The following is a 13,630-nucleotide window of genomic DNA, read 5'->3' as shown; positions in this document are numbered from 1 at the left end:
ACGCACTTGCACACACACATGAGAGAGAGAGAGAGAGAGAGAGAGAGAGAGAGAGAGAGAGAGAGAGAGAGAGAGAGAGAGAGAGAGATTTTCAGGAATTCATCCAACTCACTAAATTCCTTCACGGCAAATACAATTAACATCTATCACCAATTATCAAATACAACTCATTGCTATAATCACACCCTTGCAACCCAATTTTCCTTTTTTCGCAAACATGCTGGAAATCCTGGTTCCTGCAGTAGGTTAGGACCATGTCTTTGCCAGAATCACACTACTTTTTCAGGAATATCTCCCACAACTCACTGAATTCCTTTATGACAAATACAATTAACATCTATTACCAATTATCAAATATAACATGCTACAATCACATCCTCATTACAGATAAATTCTTTTTTTTTTTCTTAAACATGGAAATCCTAGTTCCTGCATCAGGTCATGCACCAGATCTTTGCTAGAGAATCTTGTTACTTCATGAATTCTTCCAACTTACTAAATTTCATCACGACAAATACAATTTACATCTATCACCAATTAATAAATACATGTAGCTACAATCACATGCTCATCACAAATCACTTCTCCCATTTTTTCTTAAACACGTTGGATATCCTAGTTCCCACAGGAGGTCATGCACCATATCTTTGCCAGTCATCCTACTCTTTTTGAGGCTGTTAGCCAGGCACAAAGTCTGTCTTGGTCTTAACAAAGAATTAGGCACCCACACAGTTCTCCCAAGTGCCATAGCTTGAGCTAAAGCTACCACCACCGCTCTGTTGTGCATACTCTGTCATCACCTTGCGTGCACAAACATCCCACATTCTCGCCATGTCTCCCAATGACATGGGATGTGGAAGGCCACGAACCGATAAACTGAACATCGACTTAGCCTTTGCAGAAAGATCCTCACCCTCCTTACTGCATATAAACATGGCCAACCTTGTCAAGAAGGGAGGAAAGAAAAAAGGTCGATTTAACAACTAAAAGGAGAAGAAACAAATGCTAGTTTAAACGAGCATACATACATTTCAACTGGTATCATGTCCAGCAGTACTGGAGAACACTTGGGGTAATTTGAAGGAACAAGCAACCGCAAAGGCAATATTGGAGACTGCAAAACAATAAAATTTGAACTATCAACTTCATCCAATAACATATCAATAATTGAACAAACTTGAACCATGAATCAGGACGAAGGTTAGTATATCCTTCTCTATGCATAGTTCAACTGAAAAAGGAGAAGTTTAGATTACCATTTGTGCCAATGCATATTGAGATTTCATACTTGGACAGAGAGCTACTGCATTATAGGAGCATTTGACGACAATCCCATCTCTGCCTTCAGTGGCAGCAGCAGTCAAATCACTATCTTTATCACTTACATCCACGACTGTATCAATCAATTTCAGGTTTATTTCTTTGATTTCTTCTAGAAGCATCTGGTTAACCTGCAAAAGGACATAAGACTATGAGATCCCTAAGAACGCACGTTTTGACAAACAATGTAGAATTCAAAGTTTCAAACAGACCGAGGCCAACAGTGAAATTTACAGATGTTTCCCATTTCAATGCTTTCAAACAGTCTAAACAACAAGGGTATTATTATATGTTGCATCAATTGTAGCACTCCTTAAGTGTAGGACAAACATTGCATCTGTGGAAACCTAGCAATTCTTAAGGAATTTGCTGATGGTATATAGAATAAACAATCATGTGATAACACTGTCAGGCAACTTTAGCATCTATCTAGACCATAAATTGTTTCAGATAGATGAGATCCACCATGCCCACCATTCCACTCGTCACCAAACAACCCAAACTGATAAAGGGTTCTTTTTCCATGATATTCCCCATCATATTTCAAATGTGCAAATGGTTACACTCAAAGATCCCTGCTGTATCTCTTTCTCCAAAAGCATCCCTCTTTCAACCATTAACACATCCATCCTTCATTGATTACCTATACAGTTTGACCATACATGGTCAACAACATAAACCTATTTGTAATCCCTATGAATTTACTGTGAACTGTGTACTTTTATTCTTTAGTTTCACCTTTACCCAGTGAAACCCTGACCAACTGCCCGTTGCTTGCGCCATGTACTTGCTGGCTATCCATCACTGTCATGTTTAGTCATCAGCCCATCTGTCTTGTTGCTTTCCTCAGTGAAACCATATCTTGGAAGAATACAGAGGACCCCTTGCCTGTTCTGTGGCTTGAACATGGGTTTCCTTGGGATCCACATATGAGGTTCCTTGAGTGTTAACTGTGAAGGTAAAAAGAGAAAAAGGAGAAAAAGCAAGAGAGAGAGAGTGGCTCTCTCTTTAAACGTCTATTCATCTTGGGGCTTTTTATTGGGTCTTGGCTTTGGTAATAGAGAGGAGAGAGTGGGTAGCTCTCTTGGGGTTTCTTCTTGGTCTTTTGGGTGTTGACAATAGAGTATTTTGGCTCTCTTGTAGTGGCTCTTTAGGGTTTAGGCTTCTCTTGGGTATTGGGAAAAGTGGTTCAAGAATTTGAGAGAAAAGGGTACATTGGCTTCTTCTTGGTGACAGAGAGGAAGATCTTGGTTGCACATATCACTCCGTTTTGAGGACCAAAGGATAGAAGTGGTTGTTCCCATTTGATATTTTGGTTACATATTCTCTCTTCTATTGTTTGGTGATTGATTTCGTATTAATAAAGGCTATCAGTACTCTCCCTTTAGATGTAAGCATATTGCCGAACCATGTACATCTTTGTGTTCTTGTGCATGGTTTGTTTCTTTTCTGGCTATATTATGTTTGTGTGAGTTCCCTAACCGCATGGATATCAGATCCGACCTAGTGTGATCCTGGGCACGGACCTGAAAACCACAACATTGCCCTCCCGCCATCTCTCTTTCAAATCATACGTGTGGAGGTACAATGACAAGTTATCATAGATTAACAATTTGCGTTGGAGATCCTAGAGAGGGAATCTAACCACAGGAACAGATCCAGTGATTCCAGGGACAGATCCAGCATTAGCTAAAAGCCTAAAACATAAGGATGTTTTTGGAGAGAACAATAAGGGACTTTTTTGGTTCAGCATATAAAATAGGGCTAACATAGAAAAACCTTAACTAAAGCATACCTCAATTCTCGGCCTCTTTATTCTAGAGGTTGCAGTTGACTCCAGTTCAGATGACTCCATGCTAGTAGGCTGATGAACACTGTTGTTCACACTTCCAGCTGACGATATGGTGTTCAATGGCATTGCACTTGTGTTTCGTTTGATCTTCTTTGTTGCAGCATTTCCATCTTGTGAGATTAAATTTCTAGCTTGCAAGCGGCACCTGGTTGTAGCCACTAAATCCTCTCCAACAGCTGTTCTAGATCCATTCCCAGGTGCTGAGCCGGCCATTCGATCAATCAAATTCACAACAGAACTTATATCACTAATAGATGATGAGAATGCTTTAGATGACACAGATGATACCTGAAGCAAAAAAACTTTCATTAGCATAGATTCTAGAAACGTGTTGGTTTATTATAGATGAAACATGCTCACCTGTGTGCATCACAAAAATAATGGTGAAGAATTACTAATCCTACATAGAAAGAGATCATATATTGAATTGGCTGTAATTGCGAACTAAAAATATACCAAAATACAGAAGAGGCATATTCTCTTGACATGAGATCAATAAAGGACTACAAATGGAAAAATACTTTTATAGCATAGAATCTATATCAGTTGTACTGACACCCTCTTTGTTTTCCAAGTTACAGAATTTACACTACAATAGACATGAATATGCATAAACATGTGACTTGTACTCCTAATTTCCATTCAGACTGTATTGAAATTCCAAAAGCATTCACACACCTATGGTACAGAAGAAGTGATTCCTTCAAGTTACATCAAATTGCCCTATATCTATTAATTATTAAAAACAGATAAGTGATAAATGTATTGAAATCAAACGAAAGGAAAATCATAATGTGCATAAGCATAAAAAAAAGAACTACAGGGGACAAAACAAATGCCAAAGGCAACACAAAAACACCTAAGTGCATACAATGGCTATAAAAAACCTAAATGTGCACAAGCACACTATACACAAGCCAATCAATGGCAAATACATGAGATCATAAGAGACACCAAAGAGCATACACAAAAGAGCATAAAAAACATAAAAAAATAATAATCTTTATTGAGATAGAATGCTTAGGAAAACATTACATCTAATGGGACAAGAGATCCCTATTATATACAAATAAGAGGGCCAAGAAGACTCATATAGCCAAGGTTGTAAGTATCATATCGTTACCCATATCTGTCGGGCCCAAAGTAACACCATATCGTATACGTAGCTTAAATTTTTTTAAAAAAATCCAAAAATATAAAAAAATCAAGAAAAATCAGAAAAAAAATTCAAAAATTCTAAAAAAATCATCACATGAAACAATGATAAATTTTACAAAATACAACCATAAAATCACATATGAAGCCAAGGTTGTCCGTATCGTTACTATGGGGTATTCTCATACACACCCGTAGTGTGTATCTTATGATACACTCCCGTATCTTATGATACACCCTTGTATCTTACGATACACTACGATATGGGGTGTATCTTAAGATATGCTATAAATGCACTTTAATTTTTTCTTTCGAAAACATATAAAGCCCCTTGTGGCTAGTTCATATTCATCCCTAAAGAGCTTAAGAGTGATTTAGAGATATTTTTTTCCAGTAAAATTTTTAAGCATTAAAAAAATAATGTGTTTTTTTTTGTTTATGTACACACACATTGCAAATCTAAAGAGGATGATGAGGATAAGAAAAGCCCTTTGCTTATTGAGTTCTTGATGTATCTAATAATTCGCAACACAACACTCATGTGCAAACTTGTAGGGGCATGCTGGAATTGATCAACTGCATGAACTGCATGGCCGATGTCGGGTCTGGTAATGGACAGATAGGTGAGAGATCCAATCAGTGGTTTATAAGGTATGAGATCTTCAAGTAGTATCCCATCTTCAAGCCTCAATTTTGTATTGACAATCTCAGAAATCTCCACCTTCTTATCATCAGAAAGTCTAGACTTAGCACAAATGTCAATTGTCAGCTTCATTTGTAATAAAAATGTACCCTCTGGAAGAGTATGCTACCTCAATGCTTAAAAAATATCTCAAGAAACCCATATCAGACATACCAAAATTTTTCTTTAAAACAAATTTAATTTCACCGACTCCCTTTTTATCACTTCCTGTAGTTATCATATCGTCAACATACAATAATAACATTACAACATTTATACTTGTTTTCTTAACAAAGAGAGCAGTGCCAATATAACAAGATTGAAAACCCAAACTTAACATAGCAACACTAAATCTGCCATACCAAGCCTTAGAGGTTTGTTTAAGACTATATCAAGTCCCGACGGAAGATCCATGTACACTTCCTCACTAAGATCACCATTGAGGAAGGCATTTTTTACATCTAATTGGTAAATAAGTCATTTTTTGGTGGATGCAACGACTATAAGGGTTCTAACACTAATCATTTTAGCTATCGATGCAAAGGTTTTTTCATAGTCAATTCCATATTTTTTGGAGTACCCTTTAACAACTAGCCTAGCCTTGTATCTTTATAGGGTTCCATCACTTTTGGTTTTAACATTAAACACCCATATGCAACCTAGAGCCTTTTTTTCCTAAATGTAAATTCACTATCTCACAAGTATGGGTCTTTCAAAGGGCGTCTAGTTCTAAGTCCATAGCCTCAATCCAACGAAGACAATGTTTAGCCTCATTATAATGAGAAGGTTCATGGTAGGAGTTTCTTCTAAAGGAACATCTTGAGAATATCTTTCATAAACATTGGTTTGATTTTCTTGATTCCGCTGGGTATAAATTTGATTATCTTGAGAACGATTTTCAATTAAATTATCATTATTAGGAAGCAATTCTAAAACATTGCAATCTTGATCATTTTTCAAAGAAATGTTATTATAATCATTTAACTCACATTCATTTGGTTCATGAGAACCAATAATTTGCCTTGGCAAGAGATCAATCAAAGCACTTGCACCCATAAAGACACACTCAATTGGCCCAAAGTTTCTTAGGAATATTTTTGCAAATAAGGTTCCAGCGGTTTCCATGATATGTCGATGTTTTCTTTCCGCCAACCTATTTTGTTGAGGAGTTTTAGGGCAAGATCTTTGATGACAAATTTTATTTTTCTTTAAATAATTTTGAAATTATTTTGACATATATTCTCCTCCTGAGTCAGACTTAAGAATAGAGATATCATTTTGAAATTGATTTTTAACCATCATGTGAAATTCTTCAAATAATTTTGAAATTCTTTTGACATATATTATCCTCTTGAGTCAGACCTAAGAATAGAAATTTCATTTTGAAATTGATTTTTAACCATCATGTGGAATTCTTTAAAGAAAGAGAATAACATCCGATTTTAAATTAAAGTAGATCCGTGCATATCTTGTGAAGTCATCAATAAACACAACATACAATAACAACAACAACTACGCCTTCATCCCAAAACAATTGGGGTCGGCGATATGAACCAAAAAAGAAAATCATTCTAGATCTTCCACATGAATCCTTCTCCTCCAATCATTTTTATCCAATGCCATGTCCTCGGTGAGGTTCAAAGCATTCATATCCTTTCCTATCATCTTCATCCAAGTCTTACTAGGCCTACCTCGACCTCTTTTAACTAATATATTTTCTCATTTCTCCATCCTTCTAACTGGCGCATCATTAGGCCTTCGCCGAATATGTCCAAACCACCGTAAACGATTCTCTCTCATCTTATTTTCAATGGGTGCAACGCCTACCTTCTTACATATCTCCTCGTTCCGAATCTTATCTTTTATTGTATTTCCACACATCCATCTAAGCATACGCATCTTAGCTACACTCATTTTTTGAATATGATGTCTCTTGGCAGCCCAATATTCCGTACCATATAGTAAAGCGGGCCTAATAGTCGTCCTATAAAACTTTCCCTTCAACCGCAATGGCATTCTACGATCGCACAACACTCCAGTTGCACTTTTCCATTTCATCCACCCAACCTTTATCCTATGGTTTACATCTCCATCAATTTCTCCATACTTTTGAATGATTGATCCCAAATATTTGAAACAATCATCCACCGGTATTTCTTGCTCACCAAGCTTCACTACACTCCCATCACTACTTCGTTGCTTATTAAACCGACATTCCATATATTTTGTCTTACTCTTAACTTAAAACCTCTTGCTTCCAATGTCTGTCTCCATAATTCTAACTTAGCATTAACCCCAACTCTAGACTCATCAATCAAAACAATATCATCAGCAAACAACATACACCACGACACATTTTTTTGAATTGATCTCGTAAGCTCATCCATCACTATAGCAAATAGGAAATGGCTTAAAGCAGATCCTTGATGTAACCCAACCGTTATAGGAAAATTGGTTGTCACCCCTCCACAAGTGCGGCCATTGGTTACTACATAAACACAACATAATAAGAATATTCACCCTTGATATGACCAGAGAGGGTCTCCATACATCCGAATGCACCAACTCAAAAGGTCGTTTGGAAATAAAAGTTCTAAGAGGAAAAGGTATATATTTCATTTCCCAAAGACAATATTTATAAATAATATCTTTTTCATTTCAAAAAGTCTCTATAAATGAGAACAAATTCATTTTGGAGAAACTAGAATGTCCAAGTATCTTATACTATGTTTCAATATCTTTTTCTTGGACATAGTTACAAAATGACTTAGAAGGAATAGACAAAAAATTCATGTGGTAAAGATCTCCCCTCCTATGGCAAAGATCCTGCATGATGCAACTTTTTTATGAGAAAGAGATTTCTCATCTATGGTCGACAATTTGCGAAACCGAAAAAGGTTAAGATTGAGCTTGGGAACAATTCTAATTTTGGGAACAAAAAAATGTTAAAATATTTTTTAATCTACTTTGGAATCTAAAGTCCCAATACTTTTAATTTTTAAAGAAGACCCATCAGCGGTTGAAACATGAGATAAATTTGAATTTATGCATATGTCGAAAAGAGAGCTCTCATGCGGAGTTATATGAAAAGAAGCTCATAAATCAAGAATCCAAGAGCACATACCTGGAGAAAAAGATAAAGTAATAACGACACTGAATGTAGATCTAAGTATTTGTTGAAATGCCTCGAATAATTGAGGAAGAAAGGAAGTGTCTTTAGAGTCTCCACCTTTTTTACCTAATTCTTCCTTCTTTGGTGTATGCAATATCAGATTTTATATCTGGTACAACATCTACAGGAAACAGGACGAGAGAGAGAGAGAGAGAGAGAGAGAGAGAGAGAGAGAGCACAATGGCTGGGGCGGCTCACAATGCTCGACCTCCAAGCCCTAACCATTTTATATATTAAGCAGATATACAACTATCCTTGTAATATCAGAGATATTACAAGGATGCCATTAATGAGAGAAATACAACATGTGTTTCATTAACATACCATGCATATGGATCTGGATCCAGATCCATACGCAAGCTATATTTTAACACCCTCCCTCAAGTTGTACGTGATTTTGGATCATGTACAACTTGCTCTTCAATAGCCAAAATTGACGTCCTGTTAACCCCTTGGTAAATAAGTCTGCCACTTGATCTTCTGTTCGAACATGACGTAGTTCTATCTCCTTAATCTCGACTTTCTGCCGTATGAAATGTTGATCAATCTCAATGTGCTTCGTTCTGCTATATTGGATAGGATTACATGCAATGTTTATTGCGCTTTGATTGTCACATAGAAGAAAAGATCGAATAATTGTCTCCCCAAGATCACTCAATAAGTGTCTAATCCATGTGGCTTCTGCCGTGCCTGCAGCCATCGATCTGTATTCAGCCTCTGTACTCGATCGTGCCACTGCCTTTTGTTTTCTGCTGCTCCAGGACACTAAATTGTGTCCAATATATACACAATATCCAGAGACATATCGTCTCTCATCTGGATCCCCTGCCCAATCTGCGTCTGTATAAGTGATGAGTTCATGTCCTCTATGCAAATTATCGTTCTTGCGATAAACAAGTCCGTCTCCTATAGTTCCTTTTAAATAACGTAGAATGCGCTTCACAGCTTGCATATGACCCTCCGTTGGAGCATGCATAAACTGGGATACCTGATTGACAGCATAAACTATATCAGGTCTGGTAAAGGTCAAGTACTGTAACATTCCCACGAGACTTCTATACATTGTAGAGTTGACACAAAGATGACCATCTTCAGAGCTCAGCCTTTGATGTAATACAGTAGGAGTACTGATTGGTTTGCAATTCGTCATCCCGGCTCTTTCCAGAAGGTCAAGAGTGTATTTTTGTTGCATGAGTGTCAATGTGTCTTGTTGTCTGTCAACTTCCACACCAAGAAAGTACCTCAACTCCCCTAAATCTTTTATTTTGAAAGTTTTCAATAAAAACTGCTTCACGTCTTGCACATGATTATCTGAACTCCCAGTGATCACAATGTCATCAACATATATAAGAAGAAGTATAACAATGTCTGCCTTTTGGAAAATAAAGAGTGAGTGATCCAGAGAGCATCTTCTAAAACCATAACTCTGAATTTGCATAGAGAAACTTTCAAACCAGGAACGAGACGCCTGTTTCAACCCATACAGAGATTTCCTTAGTTTGCACACTCAGGCAGTAGGATCCTTCTCGGCATAACCAGGAGGTTGCTCCATATACACTTCTTCCTTTAAAGTTCCATGCAAAAATGCATTTTTAACATTCATCTGACTAAGGCTCCAACCTCGATCGACTGCTAGGGACATGATGACACGAATAGTACCCATTTTGACTACCGGACTAAAAGTTTCATCGTAGTCTTCACCATATTGTTGTGTGAATCCTCGAGCAACAAGTCGTGCCTTATATCTATCAATGCTTCCTTCAGGCTTATACTTTGTTTTATAAACCCATTTTGAGCCAACTACATTCTTTCCTTCTGGCCGAGGGACTATTTCCCAAGTCTGGCATTCATGAAGAGCTTCCATTTCTTCATTCATAGCTTCAGTCCAATGACGGAATTGAAGAGCTTGATTAAAACAAGTGGGTTCAGCCTGTTTTGTGAGCTGAGACATAAACAACTGGAAATCAAGGAAGAAGGTCTCATAACTCACCCATCGTTGAATAGGATGCTTAATGCGTGACGGCCTTTGAGCCGGATCATTGGCGATGCTTTCCACATTCCTCGGCTCTGTATTTTTGTCCCGTCTAGTGTATATCTGCCCAGAGAAGCGTTCTACTGGGGGTGGCTCAACTGTAGATGATTCAACATGTATTTGTGAGTCATTCAACTCCCTACTCAAGCCGAAGGAAGGACAATTTGTCTGACATGTTTCTCCTGTATTAGCAAAAAGATTTGCGCTCATCCATGGATCATATACTTCTAATTCTCGAGATGGCAACGCTGCAGAGTCATTGACCTGAAAATTTCATTCGTCAAAAACAACATTTCTGGAGGTCCTAATACGTTTTGTAGTAGGATCATAGCATCGATAACCTTTGTATTCATCTGCATACCCAACAAATCTGCACTTGTCAGCCTTGTCCTGAAACTTATTTCGCAGAGATGAATCAATATGTACATAACATACACAACAAAAAACATGCAGCTCATCGTAAGAGGGATGTTGCCCGAATAAAGTATAATAGGGAGATTTCCAATCCAAAAGTGCCATAGGAAGACGATTTATGATATGAACAGATGTGTGAAAAACTTCTGTCCAGAGACTAACGGGCACATTGCTATCATGTAACATGCTCATCGCGCTCTCAACAATATGCCTGTGTTTCCTCTCTGCAACCCCATTTTGTTGAGGAGTATGAGGGCAAGAAACCTGTCGACTTATTCCTTTATCCCGAAGAAAGGCAATAAACTCGTTCGATGAATACTCTCCTCCACCATCACATTGTAAATGCACAATATCACAAGCAAACTTTGTTTTGACCATCGAATGGAATTCCCGAAATATTTGAAAAACTTCATGCTTGTGTTTTAAGAAATATATCCAAGTATAACGGGAATAGGAATCAATAAGGATAACATAGTAACGACTGCCAGAAAGAGAAGGAATATGTGCGGGTCCCCAAACATCAGAACAAATAATCTCAAATGGCTTTGAAGCTCTTTTATTTATAATATGAAAAGGAAGAACATGACTTTTGCAGAGTTCGCATGAAGAACATTTATTATTATTATCAGAAAATGAACATAAACTAGACTCTGGAAGGAGACCATCAGATACAAGGTTTTCAACGAAACCTCGACTACAATGTCCCAAACGACTATGCCAAATATCTGGCTTATTACAATGAGATGAATTAAAAACTTTCAATGAAGAAAAAAACAAAGACTCTGAAGGCGAAGACACTGAAGAATGCTTGGACGACTTCAACTGGAGGACTGGGATTGAAGACGAAGACACTGAAGGAATCTCCTTGAAGACGTACATGTTTCCTTGTCGCTCCCCCTTAGCGAACGTCTCCTTCGTTCGTAGATCCTTAACATAAACAAAAGAGGGAGTAAATTCGACGGAAGAATTCATATCGTCAACAAGTTTAGCTACAGAAACAATGTTCTTTTTAATATTAGGAGCAAGAAGGACATTGGACAAGTGAAGTGAGGACTTTGACATAGGGATATGTGCATTGCCAGTATGACTAATGGAGTGATAAGTTCCATCTCCCGTAACTATACTACCTTTTTCAAAATAAGGCAATAAGTGAGATAACTTACCCGCATTACCCGTAACATGTGTGGCGGCACCTGAATCAACATACCATTCGCCTTGTTCATTTTGCTTGATCGTCATCTGTGACAATGCTGATAACAAAAGTTGTTGCACATCTGTGGATGGCCCTTTTGTGTCCACAGAAGTAGCGGATTTATTTTCAATTTTGTTTATTTTTCCTCTATTCTGTAGATTGAACCAACAATCAGCTTTCACATGTCCTCTTTTGTTACATAAGAAACAAGTGGACACTCTCCTCTAATTCCCTGTGTTAAAACCCCTTGAAATATTAGGTGTAGGCAAGATACCACGTCCTCCCTGCCCAAAGCGTCCGCGGCCTCTGCCTCCTTGATGCCCTCCATTCCATCGTCCAAAACCTACAGAAGTGTCAATGGCCAAAACTGAAAGAGGACGAGCTGATTCATTTCCTTCTGCCCTTTGCTTCATAATCATCTCATGCTGGAGAAGTTTCACTTGGAGGTCGTCAAAAGTGGGCAAGTGAGGAAGGCATGATAAAGCTGTGGTAAACATGTCAAAGTCAGGACCCAATCCATTGAGGAGTTGTTGAACTTTATTTTTATCTGCAATAGCACTTCCAACAACAACCAATTGATCAGTAATACTCTTCAAGCGGCCTATGTATTCCATGACTGTCATGGAGCCTTTCTTCAAACTTTGAAATTCATTTTTTAATAACATAACTCGGGATTCTGATATCTGAGAGTAAGTCTGTGACAGCTTACTCCACAAATCCGCCGCAGTGCAATCATCTGAAAGAGTGACCAACACTTCTTGAGAGAGTGTTGACGTAATATAAGCAACCAAAGACTGATCCCGCTTCCTCCAAACTGTATACTCTGGATTCTTAATGGAAATGGTAATTGTGTCACCTTTCTCATCCTTGGTTTCCTGCAAAATAAGCCGTGGTGGTATAGGAACTAAACCATCCAAATGTTCATCGAGATCCTGACTCCGTATAAAAGGAAGGATTTGCCTTTTCCATGTCAAAAAATTAGAATGAGTAAGTTTTTCTGTAACAAGCTGACTCAAGAAATTGGCAGAGGGACCGAATGATGAAGACGAAGAGTAATCCATATCAGTGGAATAATGAATAAGCAAACAAGATGAATGAAAAGGAATAAACAGAGTTGAGATCACTTAATCAATCAGTAAAATTGTAATAAGGCATATACCTGTACGACCAAAAATGCTGCACAAAGAACACTAAAACAACAATTAAGGAAAGGAAAGGGAAACAACAGTCGGTGATGTTTTTTTTTTTTTTAAATGGGAACCAACACAGACGATAGAGTAACAGAAAAGAGAGAACTCGGGATGAACACAGTCGATGAGCACGTTGTTCACGCTGAAAGGAAAAGAAAAGTACCAACTTTCAGAAGGGGTGATTTCAGAGGATGAGATTTTAAAGGCTGTTGTTCTCGATCTGCTACTCACGCTGTTCTCAATGAACACGCTGACCCCATCTCGATGCACACGCTGAAAGGAGGAACACGCAGTTCACGATCTGTGAAAGGAGGAACACGATGCTGCTATTTCAGAGATTTTATATCTGGTACGCTGAAAGGAGGAACACGCAGTTCACGATCTGCGAAAGGAGGAACACGCTGCTGCTGTTTCAGAGATTCTTCACGCACAGGATGGCCATAGCTCTGATACCATATCAGATTTTATATCTGGTATAACATCTACAGGAAACAGGACGAGAGAGAGAGAGAAAAAACACAATGGCTGGGGCGGCTCACAATGCTCGACCTCCAAGCCCTAACCATTTTATATATTAAGCAGATATACAACTATCCTTGTAATATCAGAGATATTACAAGG

At 38.0% G+C, this 13,630-nt stretch overlaps 1 protein-coding gene across 4 annotated transcripts in view; it reads right to left on the bottom strand.

Moving 5' to 3' along the window:
• Positions 1–314: 314 nt before the first annotated feature.
• LOC149844210 (mediator of RNA polymerase II transcription subunit 15a-like) overlaps positions 315–13,630 on the bottom strand; it is a 61,831-nt gene continuing 48,515 nt past the window's right edge. For all 4 annotated transcript variants that reach the window (XM_090000408.1, XM_090000409.1, XM_090000410.1 and 1 more), the window contains 4 exons: positions 3,116–3,460; positions 1,257–1,451; positions 1,029–1,114; positions 315–921 (listed from right to left, as the gene is read on the bottom strand). In XM_090000408.1, the coding sequence (XP_089856534.1) occupies positions 717–921; positions 1,029–1,114; positions 1,257–1,451; positions 3,116–3,460 (831 nt within the window). In that variant the 3' untranslated portion in view covers positions 315–716. The remainder of the gene's footprint in view (positions 922–1,028; positions 1,115–1,256; positions 1,452–3,115; positions 3,461–13,630) is intronic.

Source organism: Nuphar pumila, chromosome 3, assembly GCF_984573655.1.
Source record: "Nuphar pumila chromosome 3, dmNupPumi1.hap1.1, whole genome shotgun sequence".
Lineage (NCBI taxonomy): Eukaryota > Viridiplantae > Streptophyta > Magnoliopsida > Nymphaeales > Nymphaeaceae > Nuphar > Nuphar pumila.
The sequence above is the reverse complement of the archived record's forward strand: the minus strand, read 5'-3'. Positions and strand labels throughout refer to the sequence as shown.